The sequence below is a fragment of the Plectropomus leopardus genome, chromosome 9 (genome assembly GCF_026936395.1).
Source record: "Plectropomus leopardus strain MGB_pleo_1.0 chromosome 9, ASM2693639v1, whole genome shotgun sequence".
Lineage (NCBI taxonomy): Eukaryota > Metazoa > Chordata > Actinopteri > Perciformes > Serranidae > Plectropomus > Plectropomus leopardus.
The window spans coordinates 7,147,835-7,172,650 of NC_142184.1; the positions used below are offsets into that span (position 1 = coordinate 7,147,835).

A 24,816-nucleotide genomic window follows, 5' to 3' on the forward strand; every position below is an offset into this window, starting at 1 on the left:
AGAAGAAAACATACTGCAGCGCTTCATCAAGGATTAAAGCCCTGCGGAGACCAGAGAAGAAGAGGTGCTCAGACCGAGAGAGGGAAGAAGAAAGAAATAAAGGCATAAAGGTCTGCCCGATAGCCACCAGCGGGCTAGGAGGAGCTAGAGTTCCCTTATTGTGCTGCAAACCAGTGAATTTGCAGTGACAATTAACATCCATGTCTGTCCAGACTCATTTGTAGCAACGACAGTAGACAATGCATCAATTACTGACGTTGCTGCAAAGAAAGTAAATATTCTAAAACAAGGATGCTTCACAGATATTGAGTCCAAGTGGATGACGATGCCAACCAGGACACAGTGACATTCACCCGTCGACTGTATATAAAGACAGCAACATGACAGCTCCCCAAATGTGTAGCTTTTTAGTCCGGCTCGCCCCGTGGTGTCTGTCTGTAGTATAAGTCTTAAAGGCCAACCCTCCATGTTATGTTATTAATGGGACATAAGCCAAACTAAAAACTACAGTACACGCCAAATACATTTTTCCCAAAGACTGTTTCTGTCACTGAGGGTAGTTCCCATCACCCTGATGTTTGTTCAAGTGGTTGTTTTTATGATAAGTTCACTTTTAATGAGTTATTAAATTACACAAAAAGTGGATTTTCTGCCATGATTGACAGCTCTGTCAGCCAATCTGTGTGTTTGTGTTTAATGGGGCTGCTCACGATTGGCAGAACAGGTGTTGGCGGGAACGCCCCACCGTGGAGATTGCTACAGCGCAGAATCCAGCTCCAAATGACGTCACCGGTACAAGAAGGCACTGGCCATATCTGGGATATTTGGCTATTGACGGCACAGAGGCATAAAAGTGGTGGGAAAAGGGAAAAAAGTAAACAAGAGGAAAATGTGAAGAAAAAACTTGAGAAAGCGGAGACAATGAAGGTGAGCCAGAGAAGAAGGTGACAAGAAAGGGAAGTCAAAGGGGAAAGAAGCTGCATGGTGCCGAGTCCTAGGTGAAGGACACTATGACATGTCCCCTCTTCTAATGACTCCTACATCTGTTCAATTATTCTGCTTACTCTGCTGGGGCACGAGTTCAGTATGACCCCCAGCATGAGCCTCTCCAGACCCTGTCCCTATTTTCTGCTCATAGATGGAGCTGCGTCTCCTGGCCCCGCAGCCCAGCACCTCAGCACCTCAGCACCTCAGCCACAGCTGTATCTCAGCCCCAACCTCTGCTCCTGTCCAGGTAGCCCAGACTCGAGCCTCATGCAGTCTTTAAGCAGATGGTCCCCCTTGGTTGACTAATGAGAGCTGGCTGAGCATGTGCTGCGAAAGATTCATGACCTGCTGAGAAGGCTGCCTCACCACTTTCTTTTTTATTCCTTTTTATTCCTCTTTATTATCTCACTCTGGATTCCTTTCACTCCCCTCTGGTCTGCTCTTTTTTTTTCCATTTACAACTTCAACAGTCATAAATTCTCCTGAAAAATGCAGAACTTCTCTTGTTCTCAGTTTTCCTCCTCTTTAGCTCTCCACTTAACTCTGTGTTTAACGGGGGGGGGGCAACAGACAAGCCCATGGGCCCTAAAATTGTGGGGTGTGAATGGAGGTTCTACATGTGAGGAGAAATAAGCAGGTAGTCACAGCAGGACTAATTGTCGCCGGTGCAGATGTCAACAGGGCAGAGAGAGAGAGAGATGCTGTCCTCCTGACTGGAGCAGCTTCATCTCTCCGGGGAGGAGAGAGAAGTGTCGACTGAGATGCTGAGAGTTCATCTCTCCCGCCACCTGTACAGTAATTGTCCTCTATTCTGTCACTAGGATTACACCAGGCAAGGGCATGCAAATGAGGAGCTGAAAATTGGCTGCATAAAAGTCAAGAGCAGGAAACATCAAAGTTTGGCAAGGTATGTGCTACAATTTCCATAATAAAAGCCGCAGCAGAAATTGAACTGAAATGAGCCTTTCCTTGATAAAAAAAACCCCACAGTGACGTTTGAGAGTTAATTACGGAAACATCACACTAAACCCTCTGTGTATATTTACCTGATAGTGCATGAGGGTGTTGAGTCTCTTCCAGTCATTTTCTATCTTGGTGGTGATGTCTTCATCCTGCAGCACCACACGAGCCATTCGCCCCTGACGCCACTCTGAGGACACAAACACACACATGCTCAAATAAACACAATGACTTTTGCAAACTATACCTCGTAGTGAGCCACAAATAATGTCAGTACGCGGGCTTCCATCGACCCTCAAATTGCTCAAATTGGAATTGCGAATATGAAATATGCCTAATGAAAACAAGTACATTTCGAAAAAACTCACTGAAACGCAAAAAAGTTTTTATTGCATTAGGTGGTATTTAAGGCGATTCAAAAAATCCAGATTTTGCAAAACTGCAATGGAAACACTTTTTGGTAGGAATTGGCTCCCTCGGGCATGATGCAGCAGGCACCGTAAGAGGTGTTTTTGGATCCCATAACTTTTCAAAAGTTGAGCAGATCATCCAAAAGTTCTTTAATCTACAATTCCTCTGTGAGATCGTGGACAATCACCTCCCAGAAATCCCTCATATGTGGCCGCTCCCACGTATAAGGGGCTTGCCTTCTCATGATCGCTCGCATAACACACCTACGTCGCCTTGGATTGGCTGCAATAGAAATAAACCTGCCAATGTTTTAAACATCCATCGCCATGCTTCTGGGAAGAGAAGTCGCATAACATTACTCGATGGAAACATGTAGGGCTTATGTGGGTAGTTAATGGGTGAAAAATGGGCACTACATGGGACGTTCCTTGGGTTCCATAATTGCCCCAAGGGGGCCCCATGTGGTTTATGCCAGGAATACCTTGGTACCAAGTGGATATGGGCCCAAAATCTAATCTGGGGGCCACTTGGGTAAACAACCCCATGTGGGTAATTGACATGGGGCCATTATAGAAGCCCTCTGCAATACAATATTTTTTTAACCCATTTACCGTCCACATGGAAACCAAACACAAAAGTTGGCTTGGAAAAAGTCTTTTTGGAATCAATGTCGTCACATGACAGACCCAGAAGCTGTAATTCCACGTTTAGTCAACTGGCTTCAAAACCCGGTGCACATTCAGGAGGCCTGATGTGCCCTGAATTTTTACATAGAGCTCCTTTCAACATAAATAACACAAAACCATCATGTGTTTAAGACGCAATACTGCTATGAATGAAACTCTGGGTGAAGCGTAACTTTATGCTGTGTGCTTTATTCGACGCCTTCAGAGCCAGTCACCTTGAACGGCAATTGTGAAGTGTGTTAAAATTAACCCACGACTTCTTCATGACACCAGCAAACTCTTAAAACACTTAAAACAAACTTCATTTTCCTTTCAGACGATGCAACGTCAAACTACACGACTCCCAAAAAGATCCCTCTTCACACATTTTACCCAAATGATATCAGGAGCCGGTGTTCTCATACGGCTCTCAGCACGCGCACTCCTCTCACAGACTTGGATTGACACGCATCTTAATTAAACATTACACACGAACAATTTCAAGATGTATATGCGGGCAGGCTGCATGCTTTAATTGGTACTTGTGTCGTGGAAATGGCGCGCTATTAGCATACGCCACAGTCGGCTCGTCAGGGTCAGAAAGAAGAGAGGAGTGGAGCAGACACAAAAAGCATGAAAAAAGTGATCTATGCGAAAATCACCTCCTTTCAAAAGAGAAAAATTGGAAGCGGGAGGAAACAGGTGGAGGCTTGGAGCAGTGCTGGCGGCTGACGGCTCGTTGTGGGGTAATGAAATGATAATAAGGGTGTTGACGGGGAAGTGGACAGCCATTGTGGCTCTCATGCTGGGAGTGATCATTGATTTTCTACTCTGTTGACTGGGTTTTATTACTTTGTGCTTCTGCCAGGTGACCACATGATATCCCTGCCTGGAACATCCTCCAAAAACCTACGCTTTACTGAAGGGATACTCAACTTGCTTTGGTTTGGGGCCACTTTTGCAAAATGACAGGTGGCCAGGGGCTGGTCACGGCAGCCCCATACATGTTTCTAGCATTTTAGGACATTTCTAGGATTTCAGAATGTTTCTAAGATTGTAGGACAGTTTTAGGATTTTGGGATGTGTCTAGGGTTTTAAGTCATTTCTCAGATTTTAGGACATTTTGAGGATTTAAGATATTCCTAATTTTTTAGTATGTTACTAGAATTCTAGGACATTTTAGGATGTTTCTAGGATTTTAGAACATTTGTAGGATTTAAGGATGTTTTTAAGGTTTGAGGATTTTTTTAGGATTTTAAAGAATTTGTAGGATTTGTAGGACAATACTGGATTTTAAGACATTTCTCAGATTTAAGAATGCTTCTAGGATTTTAGGATGTTTCTAAGGTATTAGGATATTTTTAGGATTTTAGAGCATTTCTAGGATTATGGGACATTTCTAGGATTTTAGGATGTTTCTAGGATATCAGGGGCTTAGCTGGGGCCTCTGAAAGGGATCCTCCACCAACACTTCTTTGATAAACGAGCTCTCTTTTGATGCTATTTTATGCACTCTGGCACTTTATTTATACTAAAAGTATGAAAGCAATTCTCTGTGTTTATCAACATTTCTTTTGAGAATGAGAAAATGGTTGGGATTTGGCCCACAGTATATGCTGAGTATCACTACTATCAGAGAAAAACGTCCACACAAACGCACATACAGGTATGCACTGACTCGCACAGATGCACACGGAAAATTATTTTCAATGAATCAGTGAGAGGGTGAGAAACAGACACAAGAGAACAAGAAACAGGACAGTGGATTGGCGGCCATATTGTGGAGCGATGGATGCCGTGCTGATTTGCAGCAAAGCAGAAGGGGGGCTTTTGTTCTCTCCACCCCTGTGAAGTGAGAGAAAATGAGAGGGACAGTGAAATGGGAGGCAAGGTAGGGACAGGCGGGGATGGAAGTGGCAGACTGTGTGGGAGTGGCAGACTGCGTGGGAGTGGAGCCCGGCGTGAGGCTGGCTGGCCCGTCTGTCAGCTCTTACCTGGGTCAGCCAGACAGACACGTCACAAAAACACACACACACAAACATGAAGACATGCATTCTCCTCTATCTCGATCTACTGCATCTTATTGGCACAACCAGGCAGCGGAAGCAGCCAGACGGAGGGATGCGGCACACACTGTCAGTCAATTTGATAGAAGGCCTGGCAGCAGCACACTGGCTGGGCTGCTGGAACACAGCTTTTATCACACTAATGCACCGATAATCTGTACACATGGCTAGGTTTTCTCTCACTGATATATTAATCTGTGGGTGTGAAGGACTTTGCGCCTGCCAACTGCATCTGTGAGCGTCTGGATTGTGTGTGTATGACGTACCGAGGTCCATGTCGACGGCACGTGGCCGCTGAGAATAGGGCATGTTCTTGTAAACGGCGTCCAGTATCTTCTCCTTCACTTGAGTGATGGTGTCACAGTTGAGCACCTTTACTGGAATCTCCGGACTGTTCTCATTGTCGGGATTCACGCAGTTTAGGATCTGGATGAACAAATGGGGAAAATAGGAGAGAATTAGATTGGAAAATTGCGGAAGGAAACTAGAAATACTGCCACACGGTTGCATGCCTGAGCGCACCAGTCTAGTTGCTCTTACAGTTTACATCCCTGTCTGTGAAAACATGGATGCTCCACACACATCTTCCCCCGAAAACACAAAGGATCTACACAATCAGCATCGTTTCATGGCAGGCACCGAAGATTAGTGTCACCAATTCAGTGTCTGACCACATGTCTCTCCTTCCGTCCCTGAGATGTGACATTGAGTAATGGCCAGAAAATTGTTTTTTAGATCACTATGATGATGTCATTTGATACTGACCTTTAACCTTCTGACTATGAAATGTCAGAACTTAATCATTATAATCTTTAAAAAATGTGTGTTAAATCTGAGCTCATGAATTCTCAGGTTATGGTCAAAAGCATGTTTAATGAGGTCACCGTGACCTTGACCTTTTATCTTCGACCATTAGATGCTACTTAATTAATTTTCGAGTCCAAGTGGACGTTTGTGCCAAATTTGAAGGAATTCCCTTAAGCTGTTGTCGAGATATCGCTTTCACAAGACTGAAACAGATGAGATCAAACTGAACTTGACCTTTGACTACCAATATCTGATCAGTTCATTTTTGAGTCCTTTTGAACATTTGTTTCAAATTTGACGATATTCCCTCAAGAGATTTTGCGTTCAAAATAACGTGACACACAAGGTCAAAGTGACCTTGGCCTTTGACCAGTGAACAGCAAAACTTAAAAGAGTTCATACTTGAGTTGAAGTGGATATTTGTGCTAAATTTGTAGAAATTCCCTTAGGCCTTTCTTGAGATATTGGGTTCACACGAATGGGCCAGAGAGACAGACAACACGAAAACATAATGCCTCCGGCCTCGACTATCACTGGCGCGGAGGCATAAAAAAATCACGGAAGGAAATGAGGAAGCAGAGGAGGAGGCTGGAGGTGTCCCCTCACCGCCTGGACTTAGGTCCAGCTTGAGGCTTCGCCCTCATTAGAGTCTCCTTGGAGCATGGCAGGAGCTTTGAGAAACCATTTCCGCTCTCGCTGGCATCCCAAAATCTAATTTCACACCTTCGGTGGGACACCAATTTCCAGCTCTGCCGGGGTATTAGCACGTAATGAGCCAAATTCCCAGTCGGAGCAATCAGAGCATTGTCATGTCACATGCTGGCTGCGTGAGTGTGTATTTTTTCCTGTGTGTGTAGAGGGGGCTGTTCGGTGTGATCTCCACAGCCACCTACCCTGATGTTGGCCCAACACTGGAGCCTGTGGGATCATTAGTTAATTTTCTTCCCATACAGGGAGGAAGAAACCAGCAGACAAAGCTTAGTTATCTTAGAGATTATTTGTAGAGAAAAAGTAAAGACAAAGAAGTAAAGTTAATAAACTGTGTGCCTGTTGTATTGTTCTCAAGGGTTCTTTGTTAGACTAATGCAAGGCCTTTTCATCAAAATAACTCGCATTGTTTGAAAGACTAGGGGTTTTTAGTAAGAACCATTTCAATCCCAATAACTCTTTTTTGAAGAAAGGGTTGGTTCTTCAAGGGGTCTTTTTAAGACTAAGGGTTCCATTAAGAACCTTTTGATCCAAATACTCCTTTTTGGAAAAAAATATTCTTCAAGGAGACACTAAGGGTTCCATTAACAACCTTCTAAACCCATAGAACCATTTTTTAAGAAAAGCTTCTTCAGGGTTTCTTTGTAAGACTAAGGGATCTAGTAAGAACTATTTTTTAATCAAAGGGTTTGGTTCATTAAGAACCCCCTTAAGCCAAAGAACTCTTTTTTGAAGAAATAGCTCTTTAATAGATAAACAAATATAGAAATATGGATAAAACCCTTGGAATAACCCCTAGATGGGTTTCTAGATGGCACCCTGGAATATAAAAGGGTTTTGGTAGAACCATCTGGGTTGGTTTTAGAAAAAACCCTTGGAGTATAAGAAGGTTCTTGGTGGACCTATTGGGTGGGTTTCCTATTAGCACCTTAAAAAGGTGGAGAGGTTCAGGATAGAACCCACAAAGAGGGTACTTGTGTAAACATTACACCATAGAAGGGTTCTCTGTAGAGTCGCTCATGGAGGGTTCTGGATGGCACCTTATACAGATTGTTTAGGTATAACCCTTCAAGTTGGGACCTTGGACCCTTTGAAAGAGTTGTACTAGCAACCAAACCAAAAAGGGGTCTTTTATGGGGAAAATCCAGAGAATCCTTTATGGTTCCAGTTAGCACCTTCATTTCTAAGAGTGCACGTGTGTGTTTGTGTCTGTGAGCCTCTGCGTTAGCTGCTCGTGTGCCTGCTGGAGTGTGACGTACCAGGGTTTTGTACTCGATCTGCTGGCGGATGAGCTTGTCTTCACTGAGGGAGTAGCGGGCCTCTCCAGTGATGGCGTCAATGGGCCCCTTTTCCATCTGCTGCTTGATGGCGCAGTACAGCATGAACAGAGGCTCCCCGGCACACTCCTGTGAACACACACACACACACACAGACCCACAGATTCACACATCAGAGAACATCACGACATAAACACACAAATTCACTCGACTGAAAAACACCTACAGGTCCGCATATGGTAAATATCTGACAACATGCAATCACACTTTAAATTTAGAACGTTAAGACACAAAATAGGTTTATATTTATAAATGCAAACACACACTTCTTGTGTTGCTTGGCGTACTAACCTTGAGGAATTTGTGAAGGAGGAAGGCAAACCAGTTTGTAAGCATCTTCTCGGCAACCGACTCCGTTCTGATATTACATAAAAAAAAGCAGGAAAAACAAAATTTAACTCCAATCTTTCTCTTGATATTCCAAAACCTTTAGATAATACAAGAGTTGCATAATTCATGAAGTTGTGTGCAAGACTTTGAGGAGGTTATCTCGGCTTCCTGGGTGGGTGCATCCTGCCGTTTGGTTTTGCTTGCGTATCGCCTGCAACACTGTGGTCACAGTGAGCGAGCGGAACAGAGCCGAGTGGAGAGAGGGCATCTGTGTGTGCGCGGGTTGTGTGCGTGCACATGCTAAAAAGAGTGTGTGATCGCATGGATGTGAGTGTGAGCGAATGTGCGAGTGTGTGCGCGTATTCACGTGTGGTTGAACACAGCGGGACATCAGCAGCTGTGACAGGCCTCAGCTGTTGAGAGAGACGAGTGCTGTCACAGCCAGGTAACGCCTGATCACAGCCAAAACGATCTCCTCTCCTCTCATGTCCCTCTCCCCCTCCTCCCCCGCCTCCTCCCTCCTCTCAGTCAATCACACATGGAGGTACAGCTTGCTGCTGGGCTTGATTGGGCATGAAAACACACAAGTGTGCAATGACCTCTCGACTGTATCTACCACAGAGCACATGAGAGGATCCGTGTGTTACTCTTTTATGATTGCTGCTCATATCTTTCTCTGAATGCCAGACAAACATCCCCCCTCTGCCTCATTAGCGCCATCATGGAACACGAGAGAAACAAGAGGTTAGGTTAAAAATAAATAAATAAAAAAGGCAGAGTACCAAACAGCCAGGTGGGAATGGTTAACGAGCATGAAGCACAGATGAAAGGGTTAGTTCTGTGCAACTCGTGAGGACAAGCACCTGAGGTGAATAGCAACAACAAGCTCCCACCTCATCTTGTAAAAACACTTCTGTCCTGCTCTTTAGCTTTTGTCGTTTGACTGCTGCACAAACCCGCATGCAGCCACAATTAGACCTGCTGCCCAATAAAGAGCAATTTCCAAACTGCTTTGGATTGGAGAAAGATTTTAACAGACAACGTCTGGTGTTCTAACATACGAAGCAACTACACACAAATCTACTGCTGCGAAGAAACTGAGTAATAAATTTGAGATTCTTTAGTGTTTCTACTCCACTACATTTTAGGGGCAAACATCTTAGACATCACCTCATCTCTGGACATGTTCAAAAAACTCCTCAAACACCATCTGTTCACCACAGCCTACAACCTCACTTAAATCTGCCTCCCTGCCTGTCATTCATCTTTCTCTCTGTTTAGTTTGTTTTTTGTTTGTTCATTCGTGTTACGTTTTTATTCACTTGTGTAAAGCGTCCTTGGATTTCTTGAAAGGCCCAATATAAATCTAAGTTATAATTATTATTATTTTAAAAGAATGCTTCACTCCCCATATAGTTATCTGTAAATCAGTTACTCACCCTTTGTTACACAGAATTTTTAGAATAAAACTTTCATGCATGCCTCCACAGTGAACAAAAAAACGCCGAAAAAACGGAGAGAAATCTTGATGTACTGAAGCCACAGGGGTCCACGTTTAACAACAGCAAAACTATTTCAAAACATTTAAAATATTTAACTTTCACACAGCTCGTGCAGTATAATTCAAGTCACATTTATCCCGTCGTATGGTCAAGACTCCCCAGGCTGCGTGTTCATGTTTGTAAAATGTGAGTCCCTGTGTGTGTATCACTAAACACTGCTGCTGTGCACTGAGCTCATACAGCAGTCATGAGCCTTTACTGCTGATTACAGAGACAGCATTGTTGTACTTATCCCCCACGTTAACGCTGTTAACTCTGTCAGGACTGTGCAGCTGTTAGCACCGTTAGCTGCTAGCTCTTGCTCAGCCACTTCCATGTTGAGAGCCATGTGGAGACAATCCCAGCTCACACTCTGAACCGCTGATACTCCCTGAATGTTTCATACAGCTCCTTTAAAAACATAAAATGCCCCATGTATGGCTAGACTTCTGTTTGCAAGAGCGTAACAGCTTGTGGTTGTCACCTGGCTGCAAATGATCACTCCAGCTTTTACACGAGTGTTGCCAATTTAAAATTGCAACGCACTGAAAAAAATAACTGACCCTCTTAATTTAGCAGGAAATTACTGTGATTACTCCAGTGTATATGATAGAGGGGCCTAACAGCGCAGCATGCTGAACTGGGGATTAGCTGAAATCGAAGCAGCCAGGTATTCAAGGCAGGCTAGATGGCTTTCGTCTCCTCAGAGCTACATAGTGCCAGTGATGATTATACCTATTTAGGCTCTGAATGGACCTAAAGGGAAATTATGACTATTATGTAGATAATTGCGTTAATTCATGTTTGATGGCTATAAGCAAGAGTCTGGAAGTCCCTGAAGGATTGTGTGAGCCAGAGGAGGTTACAACATTTTAGTCACTGACTGAAGACAACTTGTCAGTCATTCTTCCTGTCTCATTATCGTGTGATAGAGTGAGACTCTCTCTTTCACATGCAAATACACAACTTTTTGCTACAGTAGCTGTGGACAGTGGAGCAGAGTTTAGATTTTGTTTTGAATGTTGCACGGCTGAATTGTGATGCTGTCTCCCACGCCTGCGGGCTATTCCTCTGAGAATCAGACTGCTGGCCAGTCTATTGGCAGCCCGTCGAGAGGATGGAGAGCTGGGTGACAGCCTATTTGAAGTGCGATGTGCCAGCGGGGGAGAGAGATGTAGATTAGTTCACCCAGTTTCAGCTACAGGATGAGAGAATAAACATTGCAGAAGAGCTGAAGTGCATGTGTGCATGTGACTGCTTTGGTGGCACACACACAAGGTTTATGCTTCTTCCCTCTTTTGTCATTCTGGCGTATACAAACAACCAGGTGAAGGTACATAAAGAAAGAAATGCAGCTTTGTAGCCCCCAATGATTTTCTAATTCAGAATAAAAATAAAGTGATTCACACTGGGTATTATTTTTTTACTTTTAGTATACATGAGGTGCCAGAGTGCAAAACAGCATGAAAATAGAGCTTGTTTATCAAAAAAAGTGCCTGTGGAGGATCCCCCCCCCCACCCTCAACAGAGGTCCAAGCTAAGACCCTCATGTTCTAAAATTCTAGAAATGTCCTAAAATCCTACAAACATCCTGAAATCATCGAAACATCCTGAAATCATAGAAACATCCTGAAATCCTAGCAACATCTTAAATCTTAGAGATGTCCTAAAATCCTAGAAATGTCATAAAATCCAAGAAATGTCCTAAATTTCTAGTCCTAAAATCTTCGAAAAAATCCTAAAATCCTGAAAACATCCAAAAATCAGTGAGAGATCCTAAAATCCTATTTAAGTCCTTAAAATCCAATGGATGTCCCAAAATTCTAGAAACATCTCAAAGTCATAAAAACCCTTTAAATCGCAGAAATGTCCTTTTAATCCTAGAAACATATATGGGGCTGCTGTGATTGGCCCCTGGCTCTCTATCATTTGGCAAAAGTGCCCCCCAAACAAAGCATTTCAGTATCCCTGAAACACACTATGCACAAGCTAAACTTTGCAATGCTGCACGACAAAAACATAAGGAGCCACAACGAGCGCCTGAGGCTGTATTTCCATGTCGCATAAACCTAAATATATTGTGCATGTTTTTGGACAATACCCCAAATCCCTCTGTAATTGCCCTCCTTCTTCTACTCAAATTCTCTTTGCCCCCCTCCCCGTGCTTACCATGCGCCCCTCCCAACTTATATGAGACTTGAGTGTGTTAGAAGTTAATGGAACCTATTAAGCATTTTAATAAGCTCAGCAAGTCCCGAAGAAGGAAGTCAAATAAAGCCTTTTTTGTGGGGGCCGTGCTGACTCCCCCGTAATATCTCTCCTTTTGAATGTCGGGAGGGAGACGCACTTTGTTCTCCTCCCTCTCCTTCCCTTCTTGTCCTCCTCCTCATCTGCCACCACTTCCTTCTTTCTATTAATTGAGTTTCATTAATGAACATCAGGATTTCATTATCCCACATAGTGTTTAAGAGGGGGCCGCGCATCCCCCGCCCCCCATCTCTGGTCTCCTAATGGCAGATCTGGCGGAGGGGGGGCTATATTAGCAGGCTGTGGAATGTCTTTCAATGAAACTAATGCCAAACACAATACTCGCTCTCTTAATAACTCTGTACTCCATTGCTCTGCATGGGCGGAAATCTCATTACAAAAATGCTGAGGAGAAAAATAATACAAGATTGAAAAGTCTCAAGGTGATAGAGGCAATGTTCTGTGATTCCATTAAAAGAGCATTATAAAGAAGAGAAAAAAGAGAGACACTGGGTAAAGAGAGTGGTGAAACTTAAGAAGAAGATGGAGAGAAAAAAGGGTTTAATGTAGAAAAAAGAGGCTGCTGGCTGTTTTGGCGGTGGTTGTCAAGCACAAGAGGAGTTTTAGTAATAATGGACAGGCAGAAAGAGAGGTTGCCAAATGACAACATACGAGGAAGGATCGGGTTGAGCACAGGGCGCCGAGAGAAAATGGGCGCAAGAACATATTTCACTAATGTAGCAAAAAAATACACAATCCAAACACCATGAGGTGCAGCATCAGTTCCACTTAGCGCAGTGGAGAGTGAGGAAATCAAACACATTGTCAACGCTTAGATATTGCTTTCAAAAAGCTTTTAGGAGAACGTGAGTGTCTGCGAGCTAAAATCTTTCCCTATCAAGACAAAGAGAGCGGAAGGCATCTCAAATCTTTAAATACCAAAGAGACCAGAGGTTTTTTTGAAGAGCACGCCTCAGAGGAGCGAAGAGTGCACCCTTCAGCCGTGGTTCCAGGAACTTAACTCGCTGGGGACATTATTTCTCTGTCCAAAAAGGCACAATACAGCACATAATTTGTTTTCACTGGACTGCTATGTTGGACAGTGAAATGGGATCTAGCACTTAAAGGAACAGTGTGTAAGACTTAGGGAGATTTCGTGGCGTGATGAGGATTGCAGATTGCAACCAGCTGAAACTTTTCCTGATAAGAATTCCTTCAGTGTTCATTGTTCAGGAGGTTTTTTACCAGGAGCAGATTATCCACAGACATCTCTTTCTCTTCAAAACAAATGGACCCAGACATTTAAATCGGTAAAAAAAGCACTTTCACGTTACAAATCAGTGCTTCTTCTACTCTGTTTGGCATGATGGAGATGAGTTGTTCACCCAGTGCTTGCTAATGTGTGCTCACCTAATTTCTAATCAAGATGTTCAAGAGGTTTTTACCAGGAGACGAATTATCCGCAGAGGTCTCATGCTCTCCAAAACAAAGGGACCAGGTGATTTTAAGCAGCTAAAACACTGAATTAAGTTGTTTTATGTTACAATGCAGTGTTTCTCTTTCCATGTTTGGCATGTAGCAGACAAGCAGCTCGCCCTGCGTTTGCCATGTTCGTTCATTTTTTTTTCTCTGACAATTTAGGATCAAAATGTTCAAGGGGCTTTCGCAGGTAGTCAAATTATCTGCAGAGGTCTGTTCATCTCCAAGGTGAATAAAAACAGTAAAAACACAGAATAAAGCGGTTTCAAGTTAGAAAAACCAAACCAAACCAAACCAAATAGTGTTTCCCTGACACTGCTTATCGCAGAGAAGCTTCTAACTATGGTGGCTGACACAAGACACAAAAACACAGATGGCCCTATTATTAGATCGGGTTTGGTTTGTCCATTCTGGGCTGCTGTAGAGACATGGCAGTGCAACATGGCGACCTCCATTAAAAACCCACTCTCTTTGTAGATATAAATGGCTCATTCTAAGGTAACGAGAACACAATTATTCCTGTTTTCAGCTGATTATACACTAAAGAAAACAGTGTTGTTATAGTATGTGTGTATATAGTATGTCCCTTTGAGGGAAAAAAGACAATGCACCACATACCAACTAACATACAAACTGCCCTCTGGCATTCAAACACATCAAGCCCACCCCTGTACTCTGGCCCGCTGCATTTGTTGCATTCTCAGTAACTATTATGTGGTTAACGACTTCTTCGAAGAAATGACAGTGATTTGTTTTCCATCCTGCTTAATGTGCCGAGAGGCTTTTCACAAGCATTCATTTCCATTCTATGATATACCACTTCAGCCCATTCAACTTCTCTCAGGCAAGGAACAGAAATTCAAATGAATGGAAATTTCATGAAGCGTTTCAGTAAAATGCATATTTATGACCTACTGTAAGCATTAGGGGCTACGAAGTCAAATCTACTGTCAGCAAATGTACCAGTCAGATCTTGGCGGACACTTTAAGAAGAGGGATGTTGTTTTAACGGTCATTTTATTCAACCTACCTGTAGCCCTGCAAACTAGCTGAGAGAGCCACGTTGCTTTTTTTTAATCACAAATGTGGAATTATTATTTTTGTAGTTATAAAACTCGATATTAAGCTAAGAGTGTGGCGACTGCAGACTGATATAAGTTAATCTAATATTATCATTCCCAATAAAGTATAGATAGCGCATCAGCAATTAAACACCCATATATGAGGAATAAAATACTATCAGGAGATAATCTGCCCATGTGAGAGACAGAGTACGTGTGAGAGGAATACAGAGAGTGGGCATGCTGGAGGCATACAGAGACGGTCGCTGAGAGGCAGGCAGAGGCGCGGTGTTAATGTTAATCGGAGAACAAGTTTACATGCAGCATCTTCATTGTGCTACCCACGTAACTTGGGAATGTCTCTCGTGGAAAGCATTCAGAACCTACATTTAATATGCTGAATTAATATGTTCATTAGTTGTTTATTCCATCGTTGAATCCTGTACTCCTCCACTGCTCCCTTCCCCTAATTCCTTCTCTCATCTTCCCTCTCGCCCTCCGTTTTTCCTCCGCGCCGTGGCTACTGATGAAACGGTGCTCCATCTTTGAACTGGAGCTCACCGCAGAGAACGGGGCTAAATAATTAAGGGCGCCTTGCTTTGCTGGAACGACCATATTGTACCACACTGCTGCTGTGCCACAACATCCCACTGCACCATGCACACATCAGCTCTCTTCCATGCACATACTGTATAGCACACATACTCTGAGTACTACGTGATGTTAAACTTTAAAAGTATGCTGCAGCGTTTTCACTGTAAACAAACATTATTAATGCCAGCCTTATATCAAACAAGTTTTCAAGCAATTCAGTGTTGCAGACAAATTACAAACGCTGGGCTAAAGCTATGAGAGTTTGAAAGAAAATGGGTTTTTGGTTTAAAATCTGAAATACGGTTTGTGAGAAACACAACCTGGAGAGATTTTCACGTTATGTTCTATGACATAAATTATATCAATAAATACCCCACTTGTGAACTTTGAAGATTTTATTTATGTTAAAAAAGACGGTTGCTAACACGTGGCTAAAGCGCATTTACAGGCTGGCGACAGCAAGTCGTGCGACTGTGGTGTAGAACGTTTATAACGTTACCATTTTATGTCTGGCGCTTGCATTTTGGCTTCATAACTCATGAAAGTGGTGTTTATTTGTGAAGATTATCTTGCTGAACAAAACCTGTAAGTATCATAAATGTTTGTTTATAAAAGATTTTCTGCAATAATCTAAAATCCAATGGAAAAAATCCCAAAGGCTTTTTGACGAGGGAACTGAGTCGATGCTAACTTCTGCGTCGGCCCACATAAAAGAACATAATGCCTGGGGCACTCTAAAATGCGAATACTGTCAACAACCAATAAGTGTGCTCTCTACAACACCAAACAAGAAGCAGCAAACTGGGCAGACCATAAAACTGAGGGGAATCTAAAACATTAATAGTCTTGGTTCTCTTGAACTGTGGAAAAGAAGAGAAATTGTCGGCACTGAACAAGAGTCTGTGTTTAATTCTGCATGTATCTGAGCCACCAACCAGCACTTTATTTGGTGAGACATTTTAATTTTGGTAATGGTTCACCTCTCGTTCCCACAGTCTCCTCCAACTAAAGCACTGCAGTTAACCAACATGCAACATGAAGCCAATTTTATCCGGCAAACGCTGCCATCGATTGTTTAGCGCTCTGACAAAATTAAAATCAGGCTACATTAAGCTGTATTTAAAGATTAATGTCTTTAGTGAGAGCAAATGGGTTTAGGGCCACAGACAGACTGGAGAGGCTGGAAAACACTGCAAAAAAAAATTGTTGGTTTTGGCATTTTTTAATGGATTTTGTTAAAAAAATAACAGACATACTGAACACTGCCAGTGTTACCATTAAATAAACAGCCATTTGGATCTATTGTAGGCTACACATTAAACTTTAATTACTATTGCAGGTCATTGAGGAATCATGAAGATAACATGCTTAAACACCATGACGGTTAAAGCTATTTCTGTATCTTCAACTGTAATACTTGTGAGATTATGGTTTCCTCTTAAAAAGGTCTGGCGTACTAGCATGTGGACATATTCCCCTCTGGAGAAAAGCATGCAATGACAACTGAGCGGAGAAAAGCAAAACTCTTTGCTCAAACATGTCTTGGGATGCACTTTCAACCCGCTGTAATATAAATGAGAACAGGAAGTGGGTTGAGTGACCTCCAAGTTCTTCCTATATGTTTTCTCTCTCTTGCAGCCATGTAAACTCAACCCAGAGACTGTACACTCACGAATAATTCATTCAGAACAACATCAGAGTGACCCCGACTTCTTCTGACCTACTGGAAGCTCACTGGATTCCAATATAACCATTACAGCTTTATTTATTGCTCCGCAAACACAAACAGATCATTTTGGACGCCATAAAAAAGCACAAGGATCTGTTTACATGCTGCTGACTCATTAATACCAGAACTTGGGGGTCTTAGCCGACACAACAGTGAGAATTTCACGATCCTATTATATGTGATAATAGGCCGAGGAGAGCCGACAGAAAAGACAACCGAACGGGAAAATGGCAACAAAGCACAGCCCAGCAGCCTCACTCTACGCCCTGCGCAAACACAATTACTGCTTCGAGACGTGCTCAATTTGACTATCATCACAGACATGTGTGTGTGTGTGTGTGTGTGTGTGTACTTGTGTTTGTGTGTAAGTCAGCTGGCTGGCTTGACTGCCGGCTTTTCTCTTAATAGGCGATGAGGAAGACAACAACAGCAAAGAGCCGTGTCAAATCGATAATCCCTTAAATTCTTCAGAAAAATGGGGAGTGAAATGTAAAAACTATAGGACATTTAGCCCTGCAGGCTTCAGCGGCAGGACCTGAGGATTACGTATCACTGTGTTCCTAATAAGAGGGGATAATGAAAACTTAGAGGTGACGTGGGGCCCTGCTGCCATGTGAAATAACAGCTTAATCCAGGTCCATTTGACGCTGTGTCCCTTTAGTCCACTTTTAGTCTTTCAGGCTCTGTCTGTGTTTGCTTCTGTGTGCGGTCTCTTCTGCCGGGCAGCTATTTACTCTGTTAATGTGGGTTTTTCAAATAGAGACAGTGAGGGAGCATTAACACGAGAATGAAGGTGCTATTTAAAAGTAGGAATGTCAGTTCCAGTTAATTTTGCCTTCAATAGGCCTGTCCTTTCAGTCCGGCACTCCACTGACTCAGTGAGCTTTAGTGCTGCATCTGAAAGCGCTATCCATTTAGAAGTAGTGAGATTTTAATGTTTTGTGATGTAAATGTCTTGACTTTTATTTTATTTTATGTAGGCTTCACTCTCTTTGCAGTCTAAGAGATTTTAATCCACAAAACCACTTAAGCATTGTTAACTATGTTAGCACCACTAGCCTTGCTATGATTGGTAATGGTGGTAACAGAGCTAACAATGACAACTACTTAATCATTTATTCATTCATATTCATATTCATATTCATATTCATATTCATATTCATTACTGTTTCAACCATATCAGTTACTTTTGGCTATTTCACCAGTTCTTTTCATTAGTTTTTGCCAGCTAACACCATTTTAACCATGTTACTTTTTGTTAACTGTTTTAGCAGTTTACTTATTACTTTTAGCTTACTAATGCTATTTCAACCATTTGTCAGTTACTTTAAGCTATTTCAACAGTTTATTCATTATTTTTTAGCTAACTAATGCTCTTTGAACTGTTTATCTTGCTTCCTGGTTTTGTCAATAAATTAATCTGACCTGAGATCAGTCCCGGATGGTGCACAGCGCAGTAAACTGAAGAGTAGCAAAATCAACCTAAGGATCAACATTTGTACCTGGTCAAAAATATTCTCAGTGCTAGACTGAGAACTGCAGCAGCTGTCTGTTCTCACTGTCTCCACTTATTAGTCCTGAAAACACTGAATCATAAACAGATCAGTTAGGCTTTCAGAAAGACTTTCTCAGAACTGTGCTTTTTATATTCTGCATCTTCTGAGCTATTTTTTCTCAGTCCTTTAACCTGTTTTGGAGCCTACAGAGCCACCGAAGCAGCTGAGGACACTTGGGCAAGGACTTGGCAGGTGTTTAAAGTTTTAGCACATCAACCCCAACTCCCCCGGAAAACAATGTACACTGGAGACACAGAGAGAGGGGGAGGGGGAAAAAACTTACGTCGAACCGCTTCTGAATGTTTCATAAAGACCCCGAGCCTGGAGGATAAGTGAGACTGACATCGGCATTGAGAGAGAGCAGTGAAAAGACCGAGCGCAAGAGAGAATAAGGAATTATGCAGAAAATTCAGATGTTTCTCATGATGTGAAGAGCGCTCAGCGTTTATCTCAGCATACTGTAGATGTGCGGTAGCACTCATTACAAGCCCGACTCTGTGAGGCGTCTACACAGAAACACGAGGGGGGAAATCAGAATGCATCCGCCCACAAGAGGAAGAGGAAAGAACATAAAGATCTAAATCAATCCCCCATCCATCTGTCTATATCTATCAACATCCTCCTACAGCGCTGCGCTTCTTTACATACTTTAAAATGAGGACTGCATGACTATCCTCAGAGTCAGGATCACTATGGATATACACTGACACAGTTTGTTCTTGCTCTTTTGGAAATTAATCAAATCAAACAGCTGAAACTGTTTTGCAGAGCGCACAGTGTTATTGAGGATTAAGGGATTTCTCCGAATATGATCATGTATAATTTGTTTATATTGTTTTATGTTAATTCACATTTCTTTCTACTTTTTAATCATTTCAAAGTCAAAACAGGACCTTCAATCTTATTAGTTACAAAGTTTTTCTTTGCCGACTTTGTTGTAAAAAGCTTTCCGAGTGATATTTACTGTTTATTAATTCATTAAATAAATAAACTTTAATAAACCCTATGATTACTACAGCACACTGTTGCCAGGTTTGTTTGTAAAGTAAGTGTGTAACGATCCACTGATCTGGGTCGCTGCATCGATTCAGTGGTGAAAAACCCTTTGTCATGTGAAGTGATGGTATTAAGATACGCCTCGATTTAGAAATTCTAGTGGCACATCTGTCACTGTCAAACAGAGTGAGGCAGATTTATTTATCTAAAAAGATCCCTGTTGGCCGATGCGAAGTGTGAACAGGCGTGTTTGATGTACATTAGATTCAACACAAAAGAAGCTGTATCATGTCTTTGCTATGCTGTTTTCAATGTTTCTAACATTGCTGAAACGTTGAGAAGCTAACGTTGCTGTTTCAAGAAGTCAGCGAAGTGAGATGCATGCACGTCACGTTTCCTTCATACGGCTTTTTTTTAACATATGGCATGTGCTCCATACTTCCACACTGATGATTTATTACGGAGTAAAAAAATTTCTCCTCACTGTCTTTCTCTTGGCTGCTAGCCATCATCTGCCTGACGCTGTGTGAAGGTTACGCAGAATTTCAAAATAAAGGTGCATCTGAAAGAGGATGATATGGATCGATGTTTTCACTTTTCATCGATGAAATGGGATCGTTGCTCAATATATCGATCAGTGGATCGTTACACCCCTACATGGACTACTGATTCACCCCTGTAGTGTTTACGTGTGCTGTCTTACCTGCGCAGCAGCAGTTTGGGATGGTTCTTGCTCTCCAGGTTGCGGTCAATGAGGTCCGACAGCAGGTGTTTGAGGACGTCGGTGGCGTACTCCAGTCGCCCCTGCAGGGCCGTCATGATAAGTGAGGCCACGTTGCCGCGGTCCCTCATGGAGAACGAGCGCTGCATTTCCAGCGTTCGTATGAAGGTGAGCAGGAACACCTTGTTGTTGATGAGCTGGCCGAACAGCTTCAGGGCTTTCTCCACGTTCTGCTGTCCGTTCCCTGACACCTGCACACAGGAGGGGGAGAACAAAACGTGTTAGAAAATTCAGCACTAATCTGAATATTGACTGTCAAGTAATAATTTGAAAAGTAATGAGCTGAATGTGTTTCTAACAGGATTGTTGCTCCTCAGCTTTCATCTTGACCTTGTCTCACCCAAAATAAAGATTTTTTCAAAAGGCACTGAAACCCTCACTCGTGTTTCACTCCAGGCAGACAGAAGTTCCCACTCATGGTGAGTAACTGAGAAGATCCTAATCAATTATTGACTGTTAAAAAGCATTGTAGCTGCCATTTCACTTTCAAGTCAAATGTCAAGTAACTCACAGTGGTAAGACAATCCCAAAGCAACAAAACTCACTTTTTTTGAGCACACATCACTGTTTCACAAAGTTTAGATATCTCATTTTCTTTTTCTTCAGTCAAACAAAATGCCTGGCATACGCAGCCTGTGCCTGACACCACAAGACTTTTTCCACTGTTGCAGACAAATTTTCAATGACGGAGTTAAATAACAAGGGTTTTACCTCAGTTGGAGTGCTGTCATCTCGATTGTTTGGTGTAAAGAGGTCGTAAAACTCAGTCTGACTTTTTAAAAGTTTTTACTTGTCTTAATGTTCAGACAAAATCAAACATGCTTTATATTATCTTTTAGTCTTGGCTCATGCAAATGGTGAAGCGCAATCACATGAACATTGCCAACAACCAATAACTGCACTCTCTCCACCACTAAACAGGAAGCAACAACCCGGGTGGACTGTAAACTTTGGTTTCTGAAAGAAACTGAACCAATTTGCTCAGGACTGAAAGACCTAAACACTTGTTAAAGGAGTCTGAAAGGAGTGACATCAATCCAGCTTCGAAAGGGCTTTCTTGTGCTGCATTCAGATGCCCTTTACAAGCATTACACAAGTGTTAAGTTAATATATAGAAAAATACAAAGTAAATATAAGTAAACCTTTGAACTTTTAGGAACTTGGAAAGAACTGTCCCTGAAATTGCAAGAAATCAGAATATCTAGAAAATTATTTTTTTTAAAAAACTAGTGGAAAATGTCCAGAGAACTATTTTAATTATCATAATTGTATTTTTTAAAATAATTTTACAGAATTATTATATATTTTTTTTACTTAACATTTTTGGGTATGTGTGTTTTTTGTGTGCTTATTTTCAGGTAATATTCTTGTACTTTTTATTTATTTATTGCTAATTTATGGGTCATTACTTCTGAAGTTACTCATTGCCATCTTGACATGTTTTTGAAAGACATCAAGCCAATTTGCCCTGTTTTCAAAGCGTTAATATGTCATTTTTTAGGAGTTTGCTGTAATAATTTTCAGCAGCAGCATGCTGGGAATTAATCTAAACAGGAATCTAGTTTTAATCTTGGAAATAGTGACCTTGCAAGATCCTTGGTGAAATCTTGCATTATTTTAAGGTGTGAGAGGGCGACAGACCTTTGTCTTTAAAAAGTATTTTCAAAGTCTTTACAAAGTCTTCTAGAGTATAGTTGGCATTACTGAGCATCGCTACAGTAGGAAATAAACAGACATCGCCTCTGACCTCCACCATATGGAGCTCGTCTTATCTGAGCCACCACCTTTCCACTCAACCAGGCATCTTCTTCCCAGTAAAACCAATCTCATCCTGCACCACACACAATCAACAAATAAAACGGTAGACCTCTATCATGACGAATCTCGTTATTCCTGATAGTTTCATCCTCTGGACTCCACTCCGTGTAAAATAAACTCATTTCCCAGCATCACTCCGGCCCCATGACGAGGAGCGAAAAAGTGTTAACCAGCCAGTTTTTCCCCCAATGGAGGAAGCCACAGTCCTGCTTGAGGATTGGGAATTACTCAGTTCATTACCTCTCATACTGCAGCCATTGGTGGATGAAATAGCCATGTGCTGGGACCCTGTTTTCCATGAGGGAGCTTGCATGTGAGGTGTGTGTATATATATGTGTGTGTGTGTGTGTGTGTGTGTGTGTGTGTGTGTGTGTGTGTGTGTGTGTGTGTGTGTGTGTGTGTGTGCCCAGCATGGTTGGCTATATATGTGTGTGTGTGTGTGTGTGTGTGAGACCAGAGGGTAGAAAGGATAAGTGGCACACTGGTATCCTTTTCCCCTCAAGCACTTTGCTGCTTACGGAGGTTACCCTGCAGGGAGAGTGGTAGGGGCAGGCACCACTCTCTCGCTATCTCTCTTTCCACCTCAGTTTGACTTTTTCTCGCCTGTTCTTCATGCACTTGCTGCCTAGATGTCTCTTCTCTCCCAATCTTTTTCTATCTTGCTCTCGTTACCTCCAGTTCTCTGAGGACAGGATGATCCTCGATGCCGGGGAAGAGCACCCTCATTGCATACGTCCTGTAGTCCAGATGGGGGATTCCAGCTCTGTCCAGGTCGCTGGTCAGCTCATTGATGTCTGTTTGCAGCTCAGCAAAAGCTGGGGGACAAGAAAGAGACACCAGTTGGAGAAAAAACTTGAGACAAACAGCATCAGAATAAAAACTGTTCGTTCAACCTTTGAAACCTGGAGCAACATCGCTTTTCTTGTGCTGCTTTCAGATGCTTTTCACAAGTATTTAGACCTTTGAACCCTGAGCACATTGGTGCAATTCATTTTTAAAAACATTGAAAAAAAGACAATGAGGAACTTGGGTTATGGTTAGGAGTTAGGGTTAGGTTTTTTTTTTTAATTTTAAACTAGAAGGAAAAAATAATTACATATTTAAAATTATGTTACAGAATTTTATTTTTAGGAACTTTTTCTGGGTCATTTCCTTTTGTATTGTTTGTTTTTCTTTTTTAATAACTAATTTTCAGGTCTTTTTCTTGTACTTGACTTGAGCAAACATGAGCAAATTGGTCTAATTATTTTTAAAAACATGGGGGAAAAGCAATGAACAACTTGGCATGCAATGTCAACAAGACAAGATAAGAAAATAACCTGAAAATTATCTTTAAAGAAAAGCGAGAGAATCATTAGAGAATTATCAAATAACTGGTAAAAAATATGAAAAAAATTATATCATTATTATTATTATAAAATTAGGTTATCTAAATATGAATCATTTCTCTACATATGTAATTGTCGCACTTTTTCCAGGTATTTTCCTGTTTGTGTGTTTTTTTCTTTTTTAGGGGGCCTAATTTCAGGTAATTTTCCCTGCACTTTTTGTTACTAATTCCTTGCTAATTTTTGTGTCATTACTTCTTTTGTTGCTTATCGCCTTATTCCCATTTTTCAAGCCAATTTCAAAGGGTTAATCCCCTGGGACCAAATAGGTGAATCCGTCTTATCTTCATGGTGTTTACTACCGTTATCATGAAGCTGACAGTTAAAACCCAAGATAGTCTTCATGTCTGAGAAACTCAATATTTCTCCCTTAAAAAACACAGACCTCACTCTCTCTCTCACACACGCTCCCTTTCTCACTCAATTTTATCTACCAGCCAGTAAATTGGCTGTAGCTAAGGCCCCAAAGAGTGTGTGTCATCTCAGTGTGAGGCTGCAGGTGAGCACTAGTTAATTGGCTCCATCCTGACTGACTCCTGTTCAGGCCCACGGCTCTGTTGCTCTGCTTCAGGGCCCTTGGGGAGGCTCCCTGTCTGCAGCCTATCACAGGAGCAGCAGCAGTCCCCCCGAACACCCTCCTCGAAAACTCCGCCATCTCCAGCCCCTCACCTCCTGGCCCCTGGCCCCCCTGCGACTCCTGGGTTTTACACACCAACACATGGGCTCACAGGCACACATGGAGAGTGTATACTCATAAGGAGGAACCCAGGTACCATCTAAATCCACCCCGCGGGGCAGTACACTCCTGGCCACTGCTAATGGTTAAAACATTAATCTTTCCTTTCCCAAGGCTGCCTGTGTGTGACTGATTCCTCCTGTTTGCCTGCTCTTTCTATCTGCCTGCCTGTCTGTCTGTTCGTCATTCTCAAAGTTTGCTGCAATAGGATGTTTTTTTTTTTCTTTTTCCACGGCATAAAAACAGGGGGAGAGCTGATCAGGGGTGGCTGGAGGGGATAAATAATAAGGTCCTGTCTGGCTGATGAAATCCCCCAAACACTGTCAAACATAAACCCTTTTGCCGTCTCAGTGATTGGCCATAATGACCCCGATGATGACATCAGAGGCCAATCAGCTGTGTTTATTTGAAAGCAATAATACAGAACAGACTGTCGCAACACAGAGCGCTGGTGTGTGTATCTCTTGAGGTCAGCCTCAGGTTATCTGTGGCCCTCCCACTGGGTAAAAGGTCAAAGGTGTGATGGACTACTGTGACCTCTCTTAACCCTGAACCACAAGGGAGGAGTGTGTTACAAAGCAGCTGTTTAATACTGTTGCAATGTTACAGAAAAAACATG

At 42.3% G+C, this 24,816-nt stretch overlaps 1 protein-coding gene across 2 annotated transcripts in view; it reads right to left on the reverse strand.

The window, feature by feature from the left end:
- Window positions 1–24,816, reverse strand: part of plxna2 (plexin A2) — a 281,745-nt gene that overhangs the window by 24,302 nt on the left and 232,627 nt on the right. For both annotated transcript variants that reach the window (XM_088081848.1, XM_088081847.1), the window contains exons 21-26: window positions 22,746–22,888; window positions 20,178–20,446; window positions 8,233–8,299; window positions 7,864–8,010; window positions 5,356–5,515; window positions 2,034–2,137 (exon numbers count right to left, since the gene is read on the reverse strand). In XM_088081848.1, coding sequence (XP_087937974.1) covers window positions 2,034–2,137; window positions 5,356–5,515; window positions 7,864–8,010; window positions 8,233–8,299; window positions 20,178–20,446; window positions 22,746–22,888 — 890 coding nt within the window. The remainder of the gene's footprint in view (window positions 1–2,033; window positions 2,138–5,355; window positions 5,516–7,863; window positions 8,011–8,232; window positions 8,300–20,177; window positions 20,447–22,745; window positions 22,889–24,816) is intronic.